Source organism: Stegostoma tigrinum, chromosome 6 (genome assembly GCF_030684315.1).
Source record: "Stegostoma tigrinum isolate sSteTig4 chromosome 6, sSteTig4.hap1, whole genome shotgun sequence".
Lineage (NCBI taxonomy): Eukaryota > Metazoa > Chordata > Chondrichthyes > Orectolobiformes > Stegostomatidae > Stegostoma > Stegostoma tigrinum.
In genome coordinates this window covers 98,584,861-98,609,106 of record NC_081359.1, presented here as the reverse complement: position 1 = coordinate 98,609,106, position 24,246 = coordinate 98,584,861, and the positions used below count along the sequence as shown (strand labels likewise).

General features: G+C 46.3%; 1 protein-coding gene across 4 annotated transcripts in view; it reads left to right on the top strand.

The window, feature by feature from the left end:
• ppp2r3b (protein phosphatase 2, regulatory subunit B'', beta) overlaps positions 1-24,246 on the top strand; it is a 160,995-nt gene that overhangs the window by 73,913 nt on the left and 62,836 nt on the right. For all 4 annotated transcript variants that reach the window (XM_048533211.2, XM_048533210.2, XM_048533212.2 and 1 more), the window contains one exon: positions 14,804-14,989. In XM_048533211.2, the coding sequence (XP_048389168.1) occupies positions 14,804-14,989 (186 nt within the window). The remainder of the gene's footprint in view (positions 1-14,803; positions 14,990-24,246) is intronic.

Here is a 24,246-nt window from a genome sequence, read left to right as displayed (position 1 = left end):
TTTCTGTCTCTCTTTTGTCTCTCTTTTTGTCTCTCTTTTTGTCTCTCTTTTTGTCTCTCTTTTTGTCTCTCTTTTTGTCTCTCTTTTTGTCTCTCTTTTTGTCTCTCTCTTTGTCTCTCTCTTTGTCTCTCTCTTTGTCTCTCTCTTTGTCTCTCTCTTTGTCTCTCTCTTTGTCTCTCTCTTTGTCTCTCTCTTTGTCTCTCTCTTTGTCTCTCTTTTTGTCTCTCTTTCTCTCTCTCTCTTTCTCTCTCTCTCTTTCTCTCTCTCTCTTTCTCTCTCTCTCTTTCTCTCTCTCTCTTTCTCTCTCTCTCTTTCTCTCTCTCTCTTTCTCTCTCTCTCTCCCTCTTTTTCTCTCTCTCTTTCTCTCTCTCTCTCCCTCTTTTTCTCTCTCTCCCCCTCTTTCTTTCTCTCTTTTTATTCCCAGACATTAACCTGGCATCCTGGATTTAGTCCAGTGACATTATTATTATGCAACCACCACACCATCTGTAGACTACTATGGGGTATTGGTGTGAATGAGCACACACAAAAGCAGACAGAGGTTGGGAGTTCTTTTGACTTTACATTGAAGGAATATATTTTGAACAGTGTGTTGTGTAAATGTATCTGTGCTTGTGATTTAATTCGCTGGTGGTAAAGTGCCGTATTTTCACTGGTGCAGTTGTCTTTGACTCCAATTTTTACCGAGGTGGCTTAGTGGTATTCCTGTTGATGAGGATCATATCATCCAGGTGTATACAGAGAATGGTGATAAATTTCTGAGGGCAGTCAAACTTGGGGAGGATATTCCCAACCTTCTGAACTGTTGAGAGCTAAAGAAGGGCCCTGTACAGTGGTTGATGATGATCCTTACATCTAAAAGCAATAAAAACAAACAATGTTGATCTGATATTATGGCAGTATGGTGCACTGACCTCTACATCGCCGAGGCCAAACACCAACTCTCCGACACCACCTCCTACCGCCCCCTCGATCATGACCCCACACCCGAGCAGCGAACCATCATCTCCAACACCATTCATGACCTCATCACCTCAGGGGACCTCCCACCCACAGCCTCAACCTCATTGTTCCCCAACCCCGCACGGCCCGTTTCTATCTCCTTCCCAAAATCCACAAACCTGCCTGCCCTGGTCGACCCATTGTCTCAGCCTGTTCCTGCCCCACCGAACTCATCTCCACCTATCTGGACTCCATTTTCTCCCCTTTGGTCCAGGAACTCCCCACCTACATCCGTGACACCACCCACGCCCTCCACCTCCTCCAGGACTTCCAATTCCCTGGCCCCCAACACCTCATTTTCACCATGGACGTCCAGTCCCTATACACCTGTATTCCACATGCAGATGGCCTCAAGGCCTCCGCTTCTTCCTGTCCCGCAGGCCCGACCAGTCCCCCTCTACCAACACCCTCATCCGCCTAGCCGAACTCGTCCTCACCCTCAACAACTTCTCTTTCAATTCCTCCCACTTCCTACGGACTAAGGGGGTGGCCATGGGCACCCGCATGGGACCCAGCTATGCCTGCCTCTTTGTAGGTTACGTGGAACAGTCCCTCTTCCGCACCTACACAGGCCCTAAACCCCACCTCTTCCTCCGTTACATCGATGACTGTATCGGCGCCACCTCTTGCTCCCCAGAGGAGCTCGAACAGTTCATCCACTTCACCCACACCTTCCACCCTAACCTTCAGTTCACCTGGGCCATCTCCAGCACATCCCTCACCTGCTGGACCCCTCAGTCTCCATCTCGGGCAACCAGCTTGTAACTGATGTCCATTTCAAGCCCACCGACTCCCACAGCTACCTAGAATACCCTCCTGCAAAAATTCCATCCCCTATTCCCAATTCCTCCGCCTCCGCCGCATCTGATCCCACAACGAGGCATTCCACTCCCGCACATCCCAGATGTCCAAGTTCTTCAAGGACCGCAACTTCCCCCCCACAGTGGTCGAGAACGCCCTTGACCGCATCTCCCGCATTTCCTGCAACACATCCCTCACACCCCGCCCCCACCACAACCGCCCAAAGAGGATCCCCCCTCGTTCTCTCACACCACCCCATCAACCTCCGGATACAACGCATCGTCCTCCGATACTTCCGCCATCTACAATCCAACCCCACCACCCAAGACATTTTTCCATCCCTACCCTTGTCTGCTTTCCGGAGAGACCACTCTTGCCGTGACTCCCTTGTTCGCTCCACACTGCCCTCCAACCCCACCACACCCAGCACCTTCCCCTGCAACCGCAGGAAATGCTACACTTGCCCCCACACCACCTCCCTCACCCCTATCCCAGGCCCCAAGATGACTTTCCATATTAAGCAGAGGTTCACCTGCACATCTGCCAATGTGGTATACTGCATCCATTGTACCCGGTGTGGCTTCCTCTACATTGGGGAAACCAAGCGGAGGCTTGGGGACCACTTTGCAGAGCACCTCCGCTCGCTTCGCAATAAACAACTGCACCTCCCAGTCGCTAACCATTTCCACTCCCTCTCCCATTCTTTAGATGACATGTCCATCATGGGCCTCCTGCAGTGCCACAATGATGCCACCCGAAGGTTGCAGGAACAGCAGCTCATATTCCGCTTGGGAACCCTGCAGCCCAATGGTATCAAATGTGGACTTCACCAGCTTCAAAATCTCCCCTTCCCCCACCGCATCCCAAAACCAGCCCAGTTCGTCCCCTCCCCCCACTGCACCACACATCCAGCCCAGCTCTCCCCCTCCACCCACTGCATCCCAAAACCAGTCCAGCCTGTCTCTGCCTCCCTAACCTGTTCTTCCTCTCACCCATCCCTTCCTCCCACCCCAAGCTGCACCTCCATCTCCTACCCGCTAACCTCATCCCACCTCCTTGACCTGTCCGTCTTCCTGGGACTGACCTATCCCCTCTCTACCTCTCCACCTATACTCTCCTCTCCGCCTATCTTTTCTCTCCATCTTCGGTCCGCCTCCCCCTCTCTCCCTATTTCTTCCAGAACCCTCGCCCCATCCCCCTCTCTATTGAAGGGTCTGAGCCCAAAACGTCAACTTTTGAGCTCCTGAGATGCTGCTGGGCCTGCTGTGTTCATCCAGCCTCACATTTTATTATCTTGGATTCTCCAGCATCTGCAGTTCCCATTATCATTGATCTGATATTGATGCTTTTGGGGAGGGAAGAATCGAGGCTAGATTTAAAAACTTGCTTCTTCTCTTCCAAGTTACAGGGAGCATTTGTTTCTTTTGTAAATAATGCCTAAACCTCCTGGGAAATTATCTCACTAAATATTTTATCTGGCTTTTTGCTGGAGAAAAGAGAAAATATGTGCAGTGCAAATAGGAAACTGCATGTTTGTCATTGCAGACAGCTGTTACCCGATATGGAATCGGATTGCAGAATACATTGTCCGTTCCTCCAGCAGCTGAAGAATTGTTGGGAAGTTTGCAGTGTGTTATACTTGCTCTGTGACACAAGAATTCTTTTTGCGTATTGACTGTCTTCAAATTGCAGGTCTATTTATATAAATTATTTCTTCTTTCCCCACCCATTGTTTTGTAAAGTATCCATATATCACTATACTTAAGCAGGGAAAGGTTGATATGCCATTGATTATTCCTTTCTGCTTTGAAGTATAAGATTTCTGCAACTATTTTTCTACACTAAAGACAATGTAGAAATCCAAGTCCTGTTTTAACTTTGCCTGTTGTCTTTGAGGCAGTTCAAAAAGTTTTGTTGACTTGACAGTGCTATGTGCATGCATAACCATGAATTGAGCAGGTATTTTGTATCAGTCTTCACAACAGTGGATAAAAGTTACATCCCAGAAATAGCTGTAAATCGGGAAATGGAAGGGATGGAGGAACTCCAGAAAATTAGAATTACTAAGCACTTAGATATTAAGCAATTTTGGAGCTCTGGGCAGACAAGTCCCTGGGTATTGATGAACTTCATTCTAGGAAATTAAAAGAAGTTGCTAGTGAAATGGTTGATGTTTAGTTTTAATTTTTAATAGATAAACTAGGTCGCAAGGGCAATGTTAGAAGCAATTGAAGGTATTACACCAAAGTTCAAGGTACTTGGAGTTTTGTGAAAGGAAAATAATGTTTAACTGGTTAAACTTCTTTTGAGGACATAATATGCTGGAGGTAAAGGAAAAACTAGTGGATGTACTGTACTTAGAAATCCAGAAGGCATTTAATATAGGGCTAAATCAAAGATTATTGCAGAAAGTAAAAGGTCATGATGTGGAGGATAATGTATTAGCATGGATAGGAGGTTGGTTAGCTAACAGAAAACATGGCTTGTATTGGTCATTTTCCTGTTTGCAAGGTGGGATGTTGAATATGTGCTGTGTCACAGGGATCAGTGCTAGGAGTTTAACATTTTAGAATTGTCTGTAAATACCTTGGAAGAAGTGACCAAAATTTAAGGCTCCTAAATTTGTTATTGACTCAGGTATGAAAGTGAGTAGTGAAAAGAAAATAATACAAGGACAGTGTGTTCAAATGCAATATGTGGACGCAAGGATCTAGCAAAGGGACTGAATTGTGGGGAAAATGCAAAGAATCTATTTTGGCAGGAAGAATATTTAATGTTGTTTAAATGGTCAAAGATTACAGAGCTCTGGGAAGGAGGAGGATCTGGGTGTCCCTATGCATGAATCATGAAAGGTTGTTGTGCATATTAAACAATTAATTAGGAAAGCTAGTGGAGTATTCTAATTTTATTGCATAGGGACTTGAATACAAGAGATAAAGAAGTGTGAAGTCTTGCATTTTGGAAAGTCAAACCAAGGTAGGACTTGTACAGTAAATGTACAATGTCCTGGGGAGTATTGTGGAACGAAGGTACAAGTACACAGTTTGTTGAAAGTGGCATCATAGGTGGACAGTGTGGTGAAGAAGGTATTTAGCATGCTGTCCTTCATTGGTCGAGGTATTGAGTACAGGAGTTAGGACGTTATGTTACAGTTGAGAGTTGTTGGTGAGGCCACGCTTGGAGTTGTGTATACAATTTTGTCACTCTCTATTATAGAAATGACATAGTTAAACTGGAAAGTAAGCAAAGATGATTTACTAGGATGTTGCCAGGACTAATAGTCCTGAGTTATATGGAGAGGTTGGCCAGCATAAGACTTTATTCCTCAGTATGGAGGAGAATGAGGGGTGACCTTTGTTGAGCTGTGTAAAATCATGAGGGACATAGGATGAGTGTGTATACCCCTTCTTTTTTGTTTTGCAGGGGTGGTGAATTGAAAATCTCGAGGTCATAGGTTTAAAGGAGGGGGAATATATTTAAGAAGGACCTGAGGGGCAACTTCACAGTGATGCATACGTGGAATAGGCTGCCGGAGAAAGTGGTTGAGGCCGGTACCATAGCAACATTTTTTTTTAAATTGGATAGGTACATGGATGAGAAAAATTTAGAGGGATAGAGACCAAATGTGGGCAGTTGGAACTAGCTAAGTGAGCATCATGGTCAGCTGGACCAGTTTGGACCAAAGGGCCTGTTTCCATGCTGTATTATTCTGACTCTGTGACACTCTGTCACACTTCTTGTTGTACAAGGTGTTAGTAAGACCACATCTGGAGTACTGTGTGCAATATTGGTTCTTTGTTTTAAGGAAGGATGTAACTGCAATGAGAGCAATTCCAAGAATGTTTTTTTGGGTTGGTCATCTTATGAGGAAACATTAGACAGGCTGTGCCTGTACCCACAAGGCTTAGAGCAAGAAGCAATTTGTTTGAAATGAAAGATCTGGACAGTCTGGATTGGATACATGTGGAAAGGACATTTCCTTTGCAGGAGAATCCAGAACTAAGGAGCCATTTAAGACTAAATAAAGATAAATTTATTTGAGTGCCATCAGTTTTGCTCAAAAGTTAATGGAAGCAAAGGTAGGCAGATCCTTTGGTATTCAAGGAGTGAGAGGTTATCATGAATAGACTGAACCGATTTTAATCCACATTCCAGTCATCATTTTATTGGTTGTCTTGCTATGCCATTGAGTTCCTATTTAGACCTCAATTCTTGCAGCCACTTCCAGTTTCAGTACACTATATATAATTTTCTTCTCTCCTTTGAATTTTCCAAACAATGATTTGTATTTAATGTGTGTAGGAAGAGTGATATTTCTCGTTATTTGAAAATACTTAGGGTTGTTACATGTTCCTTAGAGCACTTGCTATCAGGTATGTTGAGTGTTTTGCCTACATTCTGTGTCGTAAAGTCATAAAGTAATAGTGGAGAAGCGGTCATAGAGGATTGAAAGGACTTTGCAATCCACTTAATGGACTAAATTTTGTCAGTGTTTCTCAATCTTTTGCGTTTTTAAATACTCTTCTGGCACCTCAAGGCATAGCTATCCTTAATGCCTTTTGTGGCAGGTAAATTTTCCAAACTCCTCCATGATCAAGAAAGATTATACTTTTGAACTAGTGTAAAAATACTTGGCTAACTTGCATAAAATCCTATATATCCCAATGTAATAGCGAGTTTTGAGAAGATTTGTAGCTCAGGTTGAGGTTCTGGATGTGAGTTTGCTCACTGAGCTGGAAGGTTTGTTTTCAGGCGTTTCATTACCTTTTTTTAATTTGAAAAAATATACTTTATTCATAAGATGTACAAAAAATAAAACATATATTTTACACACCTACCCAGTCATGCAAGCCGCTCCGGGTTACCCAGGGGGTACATACATCAACTAAAGGGAAAAAAAAACAAAGAAGAAAAAAAAACCAAAACAAAGAAAATACCCTGGCAGTCGTCACCCCGCACAGTCCCCGTTGGCCCCCTGACCAGTTGGGCCCAGTTGCCAGAGAGGGTTCTGTTCTCTATTCTGGACGAGGGGTTTCATATGGTGGTCTTTCCCCACCGTGCCTTGGAGGCGGCTGCCCCAAGCTTTAGCGTGTCCCTCAGCACGTAGTCCTGGACCTTGGAGTGCGCCAGTCTGCAACACTCGGTCGGGGTCAGTTCTTTCAGCTGGCAGACCAGCAAGTTGCGGGCAGACCAAAGAGCGTCTTTCACCGCATTGATGGTCCTCCCAGGCGCAGTTGATGTTGGTCTCGGTGTGCGTCCCCGGAAACAGCCCGTAGAGCACGGAGTCCCGCGTCACGGAGCTGCTCCGGACGAACCTCGACAAATACCACTGCATCCCCCTCCAGTCCTCCTGCGCATAGGCACGCTCCAGAAGGAGGTGATCGACAGTCTCGTTCCCCCCCCCGCAGCCACCTCGAGGGCAGCGTGCGGTGGCGCAGAGATTCCGGGCATGCATAAAGGATCTCACTGGCAGAGCCCCTCTCACCGCCAGCCAAGCAATGTCCTTGTGCTTGTTTGAAAGTTCTGGCGATGAGGCATTCTGCCAAACGACTTTGGCAGTCTACGTGGGGAATCACATGACGGGATCCACCCTCTTTTTCCCGAAGGGTCCCGAGGATACTACGTGCTGACCACTGCCTGACAGCCTTGTGGTCAAAGGTGTTTCCTTTCAAAAATTTCTCCACGAAGGACAGGTGGTACGGAACAGTCCAACTACTCGGAGCGTTCCGTGGCAACGAGGCCAGGCCCATCCTTCGCAACACCGGGGACAGGTAGAACCTCAGTAAGTAGTGACACTTGGTGTTTGCATACTGAGGATCTACACGCAGCTTGATGCAGCCACACACAAAGGTAGCCGTCAGGGCGAGGGTGGCGTTCATTACGCCCTTTCCCCCATTTTCCATGTCTTTGTACATGGTGTCCCTGCGGACCCGGTCCATCCTCGATCCCCCCCAAATGAAGTGGAAGATGGCCCAGGTGACCGCAGCGGCACAGGCCCAGGGAATAGGCCAGGCCTGCGCCACATACAACAGTATCGAAAGCCCCTCGCACCTGACAACCAGATTCTTACCCGTGATGGAGAGGGAGCGGAGCGCCCACCTGCCCAGCTTCTGCTTCAATTTGGTTATAAGCTCCTCCCAAGTCTTAGTGCACGCCCCAGCTCCACCAAACCAAACACCCAGCGCCTTCAGGTAGTCTGTCCTGACGGTGAAGGGGATGAAGGAGCGGTCATCCCAGTTCTGGAAGAACATGACCTCGCTCTTACCCCTATTGACTTTGGCACCCGAGGCCAGTTCAAACTGGCCGCAGATGTCCAATAGTCTACTCACCGACCGACGATCAGTGCAGAAGACTGCGACATCGTCCATGTACAGGGAGGTCTTGACCTGAAGGCCTCCGCTGCCTGGGATAGTCACGCCCTTCAGGCTCACGTCCTTCCTGATGGATGCGGCGAAGGGCTCCACACAGCACACGAACAAGGCAGGAGAGAGCGGGCAGCCCTGTCTGACTCCAGATCTAACAGGAAAACCGTCTGATTCCCACCCGTTGATCGAGACTGCACTAACGATGTTGGCGTAGAGCAGCTGGATCCAGTCCGGCATAGAAAGATCTGCTGATCCTCAACATGTTGGGCCGAGACGACGTCACCGAGCTGTCGTCGTCCTTCAGCCGGCTAAGCACAGAGCTCTCTTTGTGCACCTTCTGAAAGAAGAAACATGAGCATGTCTCGTCCTGCCCCACGGAGCGGACCCTGGACCAGAAGATTACCCTGGAGGCCTCCGCGGCGAAGAGCGAGGCTTGCTGGCCCCTCACCTCGCGGAGGTCCTCCATGACATCGACCCCCATCAACTGCAGAAGGAGCAGGTTCTGCACCCTCTTCTGGAGTCGCGACAACTTTCCCCGCCTCTCTCTTGCCTTCCGAACACCCTTGAGGACAAAACCTCTTGATGTTCTCCTTCACCATCTCTCACCAGTCACCTGGAGACTGAGGGGTTTCACAGTTCTCCAACCGGCGTACTCCCTCTTAAGCTCCTCGACGTTCTCTGGGGTCAAAAGAGTAGTGTTGAGCTTCCACGTCCCCTTGCCAGCCGGCTGGTCGTCCTGTAAGTGACAGTCGGCCAGCAGGAGGCAGTGGTCAGAGAAGAACACCGGCTCGACGCCGGTGGACCTGACCGAGAACGCCCGTGACACAAACAGGAAGTCTATCCTTGAGCGAATAGACCCGTCTGGCCGCGACCAGGTGTACCTCTGCTGTGCTCCGTCTGCAGGGGTGCTGAAGACGTCGAGCAGCTTGGCGTCCTTCACCATGCCCATCAGGAATCTGGACACGACGTCCAGTTGACTCCCCGCACCCGCTGTCCCCACGCCGGAACTTCCATCTGCATCGATGATGCAGTTGAAGTCTCCGCCTAGGATGACCGGCCTGGACGTAGCAAGCAGGGGTGGAAGCCGCTGCAGGACGGCCAACCGCACATTCCGTACTGCTGGGGCGTACGTGTTGATCAGCCTCAGGGGAGTGTTCCTGTAGGTGACGTCAGCCACTAGGAGGCCCCCCCCCCCCCGAACTTGTGAGATGGTGAAGTCGCGCCCCCGCAGCAGAATAGCCAGGCCCGAGGAGCGACAGTCGTTACCCCCCGACCAGATCGAAGGCCCACAGGTCCAGGCGCCGGACCATTTCCCGTACCTGCCGAGGTGCGGTATCCCACACTCCTGCAGAAACAGGAGGTCCGCCTTGATGGTGGTCAGGTAGGCCAACGTGGATACACATCTTGCGGTGGACTTGACACTGCGCACATTATTGCTTGCAACTCGTACCCCCATTGTGCGCAGTGACCGCAGTACCCTCCCCAATCCAAGGTCCAGCCCCTCCATCTGTCCCTTCATGCCCATTGCCCGGGCTAACTGCTGAACACTCTCCGGGCTGAGGAAACTGTCCGTGCTGCCTTCCGGGTGGCATTCCCCCGTCGGGGGTGCGAAGGCAGGAGGGTCCGGCTCTGGGTCAGGCTGGGGATGCACTGTTTCCTCCTTCCCGCCTGGAAGTTCCGGGGGGCCCTCCAGTGCCCCAGCGGCACTTGACTGGGTGTCGGAGGGAGCCTCAGGACGCCTCCCGTCACCTGGAAGCGTGGTGCTGCTTTCCTTCTCCCTGGAGATCTTTAACTTCTGCTTCGGGCGGGCCCTCTCCGAATCCCCCTGTAGCTGCCTCTTCCCGCCTGATGGTTGCGGTTCCTGGGCCCGTCGATGCACCTTCTCCTCGCTTTCCGGACCGTCGTCCACTCCCCTGGGTCGCCTGTCGCCGCCTCCATCAACTCCGGGTTGTCGGGGGTGGGGGAGTTGGGGGAGCGGAGCCTGCAGGGGCGCTTTGCTGGCCTCGGGGCCCATCCTGCGGGGCTGGGCCCTCCTGCACAACCTGGCCCTCCTGCACATTAGTGGGGTCCTTGCTGGGCCCTGGTGCCTTCCTCTCCTCCGGGGGGGCTGGCCCCGCATTGCCCCTGCCAACAACCTGGGCGTAGGCGGTCCCCCGCTGCGGGCATGCCCTATAGAGGTGGCCCGCTTCCCCGCAAAGGTTGCAGCTTTTCTCCTGTGGGCAATCCTTTGCAAGGTGTCCCTCATCCCTGCAGTTCCTGCAGATGGTGGCTTTGCAGTCGGCCGCCACGTGACCTGACCTACCACAGGCGTGGCAGACTTTAGGTTGCCCTGCATAGGTCAGGTAGCCCTTGCTCCCGCCGATCGCGAAGCTGGACGGTGGGTGTACGACGTTCCCGTCTGCACCCATCCTCAGTGTCACCTTGACCTGCCTCTTACTGGTCCAGATGCCAAAGGGGTCCATGATGTCAGTTAGGTCCCCTTCCACCTTCACGTACCTTCCAAGGAAGGTCAGGACATCAAGTGCTGGCACATGCGGGTTGTACACGTGTACAGTCACCATACGGTTCCTCTGCGCTGGCATCACAAACAGCGGGACAGCGGTCAATACAGAGAGGGGGCCCTCACCTCCTTTCTCCTTGAAAACCTCCAGGAAGCACTCGCAAAGCTTGGCACACCTGAAGGCCACATCGTAAAAACCTCCTCCGGGGAAATCCTGCCGGCAGTAAATGTCCGCAGCAGCGAACCCGCAACAGTCCAACAGGACCCTCTTCACGAAGAAGGTGCGATCCACAGGTGCACCTTCATCCACCTTCTTTACAGAAACACGGATGGTGTTCCGGACTCACTGACCTGGGGCACAAGCACTTTCCGCAGCCATCATTGCAGGTTGGCTGCTCCCCTGAACCAGCGTTAGGCCGAAGCCAGCATTAAGGTCCACTGGTTGCAAGGGTGCACAGCCAACCCGACGTCCTCCTTTCACCTCCAAGACAGCACTTGCCTCCTCTCGGTCCACAAGAGAGTGGGTCTTTATTTTGTTCCAGATGTAAGCTGGTTCACTGAGCTGGAAGGTTCGTTTTTAGACGTTTCGTCACCATTCTACGTAACATCATCAGCGAGCCTCCGACGCGCTGGTGTTATGTCCTGCTTTCTGTTTATCTTGTTAGGTTTCCTTGGGTTGGTGATGTCATTTCCTGTTCTTTTTCTCAGGGGATGGTAGATTAGCTCCAAATCCATCTACCATCCCCTGAGAAAAAGAACAGGAAATGACATCACCAACGCAGGAAATGACATCACCAACCCAAGGAAACCTAACCAGATAAATAGAAAGCGGGACATAACACCAGTGCTTCGTCGGAGGCTCACTGATGATGTTACCTAGAATGGTAATAGAACATAGAACATTACAGCACAGTACAGGCCCTTCGGCCCTCGATGTTGTGCCGACCTGTCAGACTGATCTCAAGTCCATCCAACCTACACTATTCCATGTACGTCCATATGCTTGTCCAATGACGACTTAAATGTACCTAAAGTTGGCGAATCTACTATCGTTGCAGGCAAAGCATTCCATTCCCTTTACTACTCTGAGTAAAGAAACTACCTCTGACATCTGTCCTATATCTTTCATCCCTCAATTTAAAGCTATGCCCCCTTGTGCTTGCCATCACCATCCTAAGAAAAAGGCTCTCCCTATCCACCCTATCTAACCCTCTGATTATTTTATGTTTCAATTAAGTCACCTCTCAACCTTCTTCTCACTAATGAAAACAGCCTCAAGTCCCTCAGCCTTTCGTCCTAAGACCTTCCCTCCATACCAGGCAATATCCTAGTAAATCTCCTCTGCACCCTTTCCAAAGCTTCCACATCCTTCTTACAATGCGGTGACCAGAACTGTACACAATACTCCAAGTGTGGCCGCACCAGAGTTTTGTATAGCTTCACCATAACCTCTTGGTTCCGGAACTCGATCCCTCTAGTAATAAAAGCTAAAACACTGTATGCCTTCTTAACAGCCCTGTCAACCTGGGTGGCAACTTTCAAGAATCTGTGTACATGGACACCGAGATCTCTCTGCGCATCTACACTACCAAGAATCTTACCATTAGCCCTGTACTTTGCCTTCCGGTTACTCCTACCAAAGTGCATCACCTCACACTTGTCTGCATTCAACTCCATTTGCCACCTCTCAGCCCAGCTCTGCAGCTTAGCTATGTCTCTCTGCAACCTACAGCATCCTTCGTCACTATCCACAACTCCACCGACCTTAGTGTCGTCTGCAAATTTACTAACCCATCCTTCTATGCCCTCATCCAGGTCATTTATAAAAATGACAAACAGCAGTGAACCCAACACCGACCCTTGCGGTACACCACTAGTAACTGCTCTCCAGGATGAACATTTCCCATCAACTACCAGCCTCTGTCTTCTTTCAGCAAGCCAATTTCCGATCCAAACTGCTATATCTCCCACAATCCCATTCCTCCGCATTTTGTACAATAGCCTATTGAGGGGAACCTTATCGAACGCCTTGCTGAAATCCATATACACCACATTAACCGGTTTACTCTCATCTACCTGTTTGGTCACCTTCTCAAAGAACTCAGTAAGGTTTGTGAGGCATGACCTCCCCTTCACAAAACTGTGCTGACTATCCCTAATCAATTTATTCTTTTCTAGATGATTATAAATCCTATCCCTTATAACCTTTTCTAACACTTTACCAACAACTGAGGTAAGGCTCACTGGTCTATAATTACCAGTGTTGTCTCTACTCCCCTTCTTGAACAAGGGAACCACATTTGCCATCCTCCAGTCATCTGGCACTATTCCTGTAGACAATGACGAGTTAAATTCAATGCCAAAGGCTCGGCAATCTCCTCCCTGGCTTCCCAGAGGATCTGAGGATAAATCCCATCCGGCCCAGGGGACTTATCTGTCTTCATCTTCTGAAGGATTTCTAATACCTCTTCCTTCGAAACCTCAATCCCACCTAGTCTAGTAGCCTGTATCTCAGTATTCTCCTCGACAACATTGTCGTTTTCTAGAGCGAATACTGTTGAAAAATATTCATTTAGCGCTTCCCCTATCTCATCTGACTCCACACACAACTTACCACTACTATCCTTGATTGGGCCTAATCTTACTTTCATCATTCTTTTATTCCTTAAATACCTATAGAAAGCCTTAGGGTTTACCCTGATCCTATCCGCCAACAACTTCTCATGTCTCCCCCGGCTCTTCTGAGCTCTCTCTTTAGGTCTTTCCTGGCTACCTCGTAGACCTCAAGTGTCCAAACGGAGCCTTCATATCTCATCCTAACATAAGCCTTCTTCTTCCTCTTGACCAGAGATTCTACCTCCTTTGTAAACCACGGCTCCTGCACTCTACAGCTTCCTCCCTGCCTGACAGGTACATATTTATCTAGGACACACAGGAGCTTTTCCTTGAATAAGCTCCACATTTCTAATGTGCCCACCCCCTTCAGTTTCCTTCCCCATTCTATGCTCCCTAAATCTTGCCTAATCTCATCATAATTGCCTTTCCCTCAGCTATAACTCTTGCCCAGTAGTATACACCTATCCCTTTCCATCACTAAAGTAAACATAAAATAGCATAACATAACAGTAGATTCTTAATTCCAGACTTTTTTAAAAATTCCAATTCCACCATCTGCTGTGTTGGGATTTAAACCCAGATCCGCAGAACATCAGCTGGGTTTCTGGATTAACTGTCTAGCAATAATACCACAAGGCCTTCACCTACCCCCTGTAGTATTAAAAATTATGGTATTTTGTTCCTAACAAAATGGGGATGTTTTGCTTCAGTACCAGCTTGTGTTGGTTTTCATCTGACTGCTTTGATAGTGTGGGACACCTGGGCAAATTCATTCCTACCATTCCGGTCAGAGTAGTCTGCAACTTGTTTTCAAAGGAATGAAGCAACAGTATATTCCAAATTTAAAGAAAAATTCTTGAGGACCAACCATTTGTGGTTAATTAAAGAAGTTTGGAAAGCATCAAACCTGAAGAAAAACATACAACTGTGCAAAGTTGTGTGGCAAGTCAGATAACTGGTCAGAAATATAAGCAACATCAGGCAATAACTAAAAGGTTAACATGAAACGTCTAAAAACGAACCTTCCAGCTCAGTGAGCAAACTCACATCCACATCCCAATGTAATGTCCAGAAATCTCATTTATTTTGATTGAGAAATAAATATTGACCAGGCTGCTAGTTATAACACATCTTAGCATGATTCAAAGAAAACATCTGTTTTTGTCTTTTACCCAAAGTACCAGATTAAGCCATAGTTAAACATCTCATCTGAAATTTGGCACATCTGACAATTCAGCAGTGCTCTAATACACTGACATCTCAGCCTAGTTTTGATGCTGCTGACTCTGGGATGGGATTTGAGCTAAGTGTCATGTCGTGAAGAATGGCGTAATTGCACTGAACTAGGGAGAACTGGCAAATTTTATGCAGAAACTTTCCTGTGGTGTTAAGATGTTGGGGTAGAGTTCGTTATAGGGTGGATTGTCCATGGCCTGTGAAAACAGCAAATTTGATGGCTTAATGACTGACTTGGCTGCATGAATTTTAAGCTAAATGCTAAGCGTTTTATTTCTTGCAGGTTCGGGCAAAAAAGGAGAACCCCTTGCCACCAGCTCTGAGTGAGTGCATTCCAAAGTTTTATTTCCCTCAAGGTTGTCCAAAAAGAAACCTTGATGTAGATGCACTTATTGCCAGGATAGAAAATGCTTACACACAGTTTGAAAATGAAAGAGCAACTTTGGAAGACATGGGAAAAATTGCAAAAGTAAGTACTTTACCTTTTTTTCTTTTTGAAGTACAAGATTTGTAATATCGATTTGATACAAGGAAAATAGTTTGTTATTCTCAAGTCTTTAATCACTCTTAGTTTTTTTATGGAAAGCTTTCATATGAGGTGTGTAGGTTGCAGTCATGCAGAGTGATTTCACAGCCTGCTTAAAGTCCTTGATGCTTGGTCAGACTTGTATTGAGGGCCAGTCCCTATTTGTTTGTGGTGACTTGTGCAAGGATGTCCCACTATTGTACGTGCAAGCGGGATAGTTTATTGTGACATGTAATGTTGTCACCTTTCTCGTAGCTCCCAGGAATTCATCCATTTATCCTTGCAAAGGCCTTAGAGGCTACTTCTGTTCCTAGGTCTTATAGTCTTAAATAGACAGCTTTTCAATCAGTAAGTGAATCAAGAATCATGTGGAGTTGGGGATTATTGGTTCAGCCGTGATCTTGGTGATGGGTTGTACAGTCTATTTCTTCCTGTTGGCGTTGAGAATTCGGTCTGCCCATCTGGAGCAAATTTCTTCATGAATCTGGTTTGTTTGATTTATCTTGTGGATTTCTTTTAACTGTCAAATCCAGATATCAGATTTATGTCTAAATAATTTTAGTTTGTTATATTTGCACTGAGCCACATTACTGTTTGTCTGATTTTGTGGGCTTTCCTGTAACAGGCTACTGTAAGTTTTTAATGAGTATTCATTTTGATGCATTGATTTGCATGTTGAAATATGTAGAAGTGTGTTCGGATTTGTCGTAGAATCCTTGAAATTCACAGCCCAGAAGAAGGTCACTCAGCCGTGTGCAAACGTGCGTCCGCGCTAACAGAAGAACTAACCAGTCTATGTAATCTTCAAGTTCTTGGTCTACAGGACTTCCATGCATATCTTGAGTGCTTTTCAGTTACAAGGCAGATTTCTGCATTTAGCACCCTGTATAGTTGGTAGGTTCCAGGTTTACTGTCACTAATTGAGTCAAAGATTTTCTTTTTCTCTCCTCTCTAATCATTCTATCAATTACATTAATCTACACACGTGGTTATTAAGCAATTAGTTATGGAAACCGGATCCTACCTAAACATCTCAACCTTTTTTTATGCACTTTGATTAACTCTCCCTTACCTTACTCTTTGCACTTGTTCTGTATAGCCGCAGTTTTCCAGTCCTGACAACATCCCCCTAAATCTCTTGTGTAACCCTTTTCAGCGCAGTTGCTCCTTCTGATAATGTGACCAGAGGTTTTGTCCACAGCTCAGTATAGATCTGGCTCCAGTTTAGTTGTTAATTTGTTAAATAGCATCTGAAGTTTATAGAATGTCAGAGGGCCAAGGTTGAGGGAGGATTAAGCTTATTAATTATTTTGGGTGATTAAACATCTCAGAAATGATTAATGTAAGAGCAACTTAAAGTCTTAGAGTAATACAGCACAGAAACAGACCTCTTTGGTCCATGCTGACCATGGTGCTCACTGAGCTAGTTCGAATTTGTCCACATTTGATCCATATCCTCCTCAACCCTTCTCATCTGTGTAACTCTCTGAATATTTTTTTGAATATTGCTATTGTGCCTGCCTCAACCACTTTCTCTGGCAGCCCATTCCAAATATGCACCACATCTGTGTGAAGAAGTTGCCCCTCGGGTCCTCCTTTGATTTATCTCCTCTCACTTTAAACCCGTGCCCTCTATCTGTCAATTCCCCATACCTAGGCAAAAGACTAGGCATTCATCCTATCTATGCCCCTTTTGATTTTATACACCTCAATAAGGTCACTCCTCATTCTCCTCTATTCCAAGGAATAAAGTCCTATTCTGACTGATCTGTCCCTATCATTCAGGCCTACCTGTTGTGACAACATCCTAATAAATTTCCTTTGCTCACTTTTCCAGTTTAACAATGTCTTTCCTGTAACAGGGTAACTAAAACTGTACAAAACACTCCAAGTGCAGCTTTGCCCACAGCTTGTACAACCGTAACATAACGTCCCAATTCCTGTACTCAATGCCTCGACCGATGGCCTGCATGCTAAATGCCACCTTCATCAGCCTACCCACCTGTGACGCCGCTTTCAACAAAGTGTGCTTGCACTCCTGTACTTGAAGACAGATTTTTTTTTAAAAAAGTCTAACTGATACAGTTGGGTAAAAATTGTTTTTAGAAATCCTTCTTGCATAACCTGAATTTGCATCAAGCTCAGTTCTTAGAGAAGTTTCCCAGGTGATCTCATTTATAGCAAAGATCATGTTTAAACTTTTTTCTGTGCTGTGCCACTGGTCCAGTCCAAGCGTAACCCTCAGGTTGTCTGCCATACCTATTGGATAAACTTGCAACCGATGTCCGTTTCAAGCCCACCAACTCTCTCAGCTACCTGGAATACACCACCTCCCACCCACCTTCCTGCAAAAATTCCATCCCCTATTCCCAATTCTTTCACCTCTGCCGTATCTGCTCCCAGGATGAGGCATTCTGCTGCCAGGGTGAGACATTCCACTCCCATACATCCCAGATGTCCTCGTTCTTCAAGGACTGCAACTCCAGCCGCCCCGCCGCGCCCCCCCCCCCCCCCCCCCCCCCCCCCCCCCCCCCAGCAGTGGTCGAGAATGCCCTCGACCGTGTCTCCCGCAACTCATCCCTCACACCCCTCCCCCACAATAACCACCAAAAGAGAATCCCCTGAGTCCTCAGATACCACCCCACCAACCTCCAAGATACAACGCATCATCCTCCGAACCCACCACTAAAGTCATTTTTCCAACCTCACCCTTGTCTGCCTTCCAGAGAGACCAGTATCTCCACGACTCCCTTGTCTGCTTCACACTCCCCTCCAACCCCACCACACCCGGCACTTTCCCCTGCAACCGTAGGAAGTACTTGCCCCACATCACCTCCCTCACCCCCAGTCCCAGGCCCCAAGATGACTTTCAACTGAACCAAATGAACATCAACTAGCCACAAAACGACATGACCCACTATCACTAGTATCCTTACAGATGAGGAAGGACACCACTTTGATTAGGACAACACATCCATCCTAGGACAAGCCAAACAGAGACAGGCATGAGAATTCCTAGAAACATGGCATTCAAACCGGAACTCCATCAACAAACACATTGATTTGGAGCCAATCTACCATCCTCTGAGAAAAAGAACAGGAAATGACACCACCAACGCAGGAAATGACATCACCAACCCAAGGAAACCTAAACAGATAAATAGAAAGCGGGACATAACACCAGTGCTTCATTGGAGGCTCACTGATGTTACCTAGAATGGTGACAAAACTTCTGAAACCTAACCTGCCAGCTCAGCGAGCAAACTCACATCCAGAACCTTAACCTGAGCTACAAATCTTCTCAAAACTCGCTATGACTTTTCACATCTGCCAATATCGTATACTGCATCCTCTGTACCCAGTGTGGCCTCCCCTACATGGGGAAAACCAAGTGGAGGCTTAGGGACAGTTTTGCAGAACACCTATGCTTCGTTTGCAATAAACAACTGCACCTCCCAGTCACGAACCATTTCAACTCCCCCTCCCATTCCTTAGACGACATGTCCATCCTGGGCCTCCTGCAGTGCCACAATGATGCCACCCGTAGGTTGCAGGAACAGCAACTCCTATTCCACTTGGGAACCCTGCAGCCCAATGGTATCAATATGGATTCCACCAGCTTCAAAATCCGCCCGCCACCACCCCCCCCCCCCCCCACTGCATCCCAAAACCAGCCCAGCTCGTCCCCGCCTCCCTAACCTGTTCTTCACCTTAAGCCACACCTCCATTTCCTACCTGCTAACCTCTCCCCACCCCCTTGACCTTGTCCATTCGTCCTTCCCGGACTGACCTATCCCCTCCCCACCCATACTCTCCTCTCCACCTATCTTCTCTATCCATCTTTGGTCCACCTTCCCCTCTCTCCCTATTTATTTCAGAATCCTCCCCCCACCCCCCTTTTCTGATGAAGGGTCTAGACCCGAACCATCAACTTTTGTGCTCCTGAGATGCTGCTTGGCCTGCTGTGTTCATCCAGCTCCACACTTTAACGTCTGTATGGGTTATGTCTACATCTTTTGTGCTTCGAACTGTAGTTGATGTAGGCCTTCACTTAGTGGATGGCACCTTATTCCGAGTGGGCAGTGGTGAGAAGCTTGGGACACTATGGCAAATGAAAACATTGGATTCTTAAAGCTGAGGGGGAAAGAATATCCTTTTTTCCCTCTTTATAAAGATTTAATGGTACCAGCAAAACGCCAGCCTCCCCACTTCGTTGTGGCCAATTGTGAACTAATTCAGATAACACAACAACAGCACTTAATTGCTGCAGTTTGCAGCTCAGATACCTTACATGGCAGTGCTCCTACCAGGTTACTGTAAATAGGAACACACCCATCTCCTGTGTCTGCGCAGGAATCATCTCAGTTCATAGATTGCTTTCTTAGTGCCCATATTCTTTGAATTAACTCGGCTGCTTGCAGCATTTCTATTATCGCTTATGTTTTTGCACTTCACCATTTTCATTTGAGAACCTAAGGGCGCTTCTCGTTTCTGGCTTGCCTTTCTTCTTGTAGCAGACAGAAGGACGGTAACTTGTCATAGATGCCAGCAGCAAATAGCCAAGAGCAGACATGTCACCGTTCGTATTCCATGTCAATGTTGTGCCCACAGCATTTGGCAGCAGCTTAAATAATAAATTCACTGCACATGCTTCAATAAAAAGACTACGTCTGATGGTCTAAAAGAAGTAGTCTTCAATCGGGTGCAGAACGACTGGAGTCAGTAAGCGGGGTTTGTCACACTCTGTCAAAGGCATTGTCTGTTATCAGTCCAAGGAGTAGGCCATGCTCTCATCAACTTGTAATCGAGATGTATCCATGCTATGCTGGGGTAGATGGAACATTCTAATTTGGGGATTGAACTATTGTACTGAAATGCAAAAGGATAACGACTATGAAGGAGGCCATGAATGGGAGGGCATGGGTTACAATGGAAGGAAGGTTTTATGATTTGCAAGCTACCATCACCCTGACGTCTGGATGCAGTTATCAATAATGGGGAATAAATACGATGGCCTGCTGACTGAGGAGGAGAATTTGACTATCAAATAAAAAGGTACGATGGGAAACTGGGGTGCCTCAAAGCTGATGGGATTAACAGAGACAACTGTACAAAAGGGTACGTGAAGGTTGGAAGAAAATCTTGACTGAGGGAGGCCTTGTAACATTCCCTGGTGCATGGTCTCGATACAACTTTGCCCAAACCTTAAATTGTGCAACAGAACGAAAAAATGGCTTCCAATGCACAAGTACTGGTTTGTTTCAAGGATCGATTGGAGACTTGTGTGAAGGCTGTCAACCCTCAACGTACAAATATATCACTTTTCATCTCTTCCATGTCGTGAGATCAGGGCTACAGTCCAGGCAGTGTGATTTTTTTTTTCCCAGCGTCATTGGCTTCTCTTAGATGCACAGTACTGTAGGCTCAATGTCATATTGAAAGTGCCTTATTGTAACATTAAGTTGATCAATGTCCTACTCAACTCTGATCAATACAATATGTTGAAGGTCTGAGCCAGCCACCCAACAAGCTGGAATGATGCCTACATTCATGACTCTAGAGTTCCTACCTTATTTGAGGCATGGATGGCTGCTAGGAGACAAGGGCTACCTCACCAACCAGTGGTTGATAACTTTTTATTTTTAAATGGGATTTGCCACCTGAGGCCAAACGCTAATGCAATGTGGCCTACTCTTCCACCAGGGCTGTCAAGGAACAGGGCTCCTCAAGATGAGGTTCCAATGGCTTGGATCACACTGAGGCTTTGCAGTACACTACAGAGTGTGCCACAATGCAGGTGTGCTGTTCTGTGCATAGCTGGAGCAGGCAAAATGAAATGTTATGGAAAGATGTGGACATTGACTGGCAAGAGCATCACTTTACAGCATGATAAACCAATGGAGCCGGTCAGAACTTAGTTGAAGGGTCCCTGAACTTGAAACATTAACTCTGTTTTCTCTTTGATACTACCAGACCTACTGAGAATCTCCTCCAGTCTGTTTGTTTTTGTTTCAGAATTTCTTTTGACTCTTGCTTCCAAAAGATCTGATTTGGGTGAAAAATATTATTCAGTGAATGTAGATGTTCTTTGTTTTAAATACGGTTTCTTTGCTTTTTGTTATTCCTGCTATCCAAAACAAAAATATTGTTAACTCCTTGAACACTTCCCAGCATCTGATCCCACAATAAAGAATGAGAACATTCTGTATGTCATCAGGGAAAGAGCAGCATTCATGCAGTCAGGCTTTTTAACCTTCATGTGATGCAATGGTAGTTAGCCAGTTTATATGCAATGTTAATTGAGCACGTAATGTTTAAGTACATTTTAATCTGTGATGTAGAATGAATCATATTATAACATTTATCAGTGAGGAGAGAGTGCCAGAGAGAGCACCAGACATACTTAAAAATGAGATCAATCTCATGGTGTTACAAATATGGATTGGCAGCATAAGCAGCAAATAATGGGGCTAAGTGAACCCACAACCAGCACATCAGATCTAAGCTCTGTAGTTGTCGTTTTGTGTCTCTTTGGGGATGGGGAAAGGCAGCAACCGCTTAATGGTATTATTGTTGACTCTTAACGCAGAGACCTGGGTAATGTTCTGAGGACCTGAGTTCAAATCCAGCCACAAATTTGAATTCAGTCAACAAAAGTCTGAAATTAAGAATCTAGTGATGAATGCATGAATTTCCTGCCAGATTGCTAGAAAACACATTTGGTTCTCTGTTGTCCTTTTTAGAGAAGGAAATTGCCACCCTTACCTGGTCTGGCCTATCTGTGGCTCTGGACCTACTGCAATGTTGTTAACTCTTAATTGTCATTTGGGCAATAAATGCTAGCCTAGCCAGTGGTGATCTCGTTTGTGAATTTATTTTTTTTAAAAATCCATTTGGGAATGATGGGCAGTTAAACAGCCCTCTCTGGAGGTGGAGGGTCCACAGATATCCCCATCTTCAGTAATGGGGGAGCCAAGCATATCAGTGCAAAAGGGAAGGCACTTGCAACAATCTTCAGTTAAAAGACTCTCCAGCTTCACGGATGCCAGTAGTCAGCCAATTCCATTCACTCCATGCAGAATCCAGAAGTGGCAAGAGGCATGGATACTGTAAAGTCTGAGTCCTGACAACATGCCCGCAAAAAATACTGAAAAATGTGCCCCAGAACTTGTTGCTCCCTGAGCCAAACTGTTCTAGCTGACAATGTGGTATGTCTTGTAGATACAAAATGTTTTCTAATCAACCTGTTCAGATATGTTTTATACATCACTGGAGCAGATGAGACTTGAACCTGTATCTCCCAGCTCAGAGGTAAAGCTGCAGTCATGGCATCACAAGAGCCCCACAAAATGTAGGGCATATCCAACCCAGCCAATTATGCATTTTATTCACTTGTAGGATGTGGGTAGCATTTATTGTCAGTCCCTAGTTGCCCTTGAGGAGGTTGGTGGTGAGTTGTGGCCCACCTACTGTGGGTTGACCTACACTGCTGTTAAGGAGGGAATTCCAGGATTTTGACCCAGTGACGGTGAAGGAACAGGTATTTATATTTCCAAGTTGCAGTAGCTTCCATCCTTCTAGATGGAAGTGGTCATAGGTTTGTAAGGTGCTGTCTGAGAATATTTGAATTTCTGTAGTGCATCTTGTAGTTAGTACATACTGTTGCTACTGAGCATCGGTGTTGGAGAGTGGTTTCATCAGTGTACGCTTCAGAATTGGAAAGTGGTGGAAGGTACCCATCGACAGGTGTTATTTTGCAAATAGCTCGCTGATACTCAGTTTGGGTTCACCCAGGCTGCTGACGACCTTACAGCCTTTGTTCTAATATGGACAAAAGTGCTGAAATTCAGGCAAGAGGGGAAGAGTTACTGGGGTTCTGGGTCACTAGTGTTATTACCATTAGATACTCCTTGCAAATATATCGATCAAGATCCTGGAATGCCCTCCCTAATGACATTGTGGGTCTATCTATGCCAGATGAACTGTAGGAGATTATGAATGCAGCTCACCCCTTTTCAAGGACAAAGGGATAAGTAATAAATGCTGGCCCCTCCAGCAATGCCCATACCTCCTGAATAAAAATAATACAGTTTTTAAGTTCCAATGTTTGAATTTTAACTTAAACTAGTGGCATATGGGTTTTCTGTGTCTGTATGAAGTTGATGATTGATATATAAGTATCTCTGCACCTATGGCGATTCTTTTATGGTGATGGTCTGAGAGGGGTAATTTTGGAGGTTAATGGAACTTTCTTTAAAAATTGAGTTTATGAATGAACAATATGACACTGTATTACATTAAGCCTTCTGGTAGGAGATTCTAGAGTTATCTTTTGAGCTTAGGGAAAAGGCCCATAGCTAGAAAAACTAAAGCTTTGTTTTTTAATTTTTAGTTTCAATCAGGCAGTCCTGCAGGGTCCTCGGCTAAAAATTGTTATTTTTGCTGCTGAGAAAGAGGATCTATTAATTTAGAAATTTTTTTAAGAGTAGATTATCTTGGCTTAATAAATTTTAGATAACATGCTCCAGACCAGAAGTGTTTGGTTAAAACCCTGAAGTAAGTTATTTCAAGCTGAAAAAAATTTAAGCTCCTTATGATGAATCAAGGAAGAGGCTATCAGATGCTCACAACCAAGTTTTTTGAAATTATTCAGTCCCTTTATGGGGTAGAGAAAGGCATTCTCTCTGGTTGAGAAGGGAAATGGGATGCTGTTGAGATTATTTGCTTACTATCTTGTGCTGTGAAATCTTTAAAAGTGTCATGTAAATAGTTTGAATTATTATATTTTCTTTACAGTTTATTATGCAAAATAAATTATGCACACAATCCTACAGATTTTGGATTTATTTCAGTGACATCACCTTGTTGAAACCAAAAATGATGATATGTGAAGCCAGGTTCCAGTCTGAGATCTGACTTCTCCAGTAATAACTTCAGCTGCAATCATAACTCCAATACTTAACATGAGAGAGGTTCGACTTAAAATCTCAGACATAAGAGCTGTTTAAAATTTAATAGAGGTAGAAGCTTTAGTATGTTCAGAATATGGCAGAGCAGCACAACACAGTTGACAGCTGACTTAGTTACCTTAACATGAAGATCTTGGCATTCCCACGTAAAAAATCTTTGGCAGCCCAGGGTCCAAGTGGCAACTAATTTCTGTCATCTCCAGAAATTTGAGTATGTTTATCCCACACTGC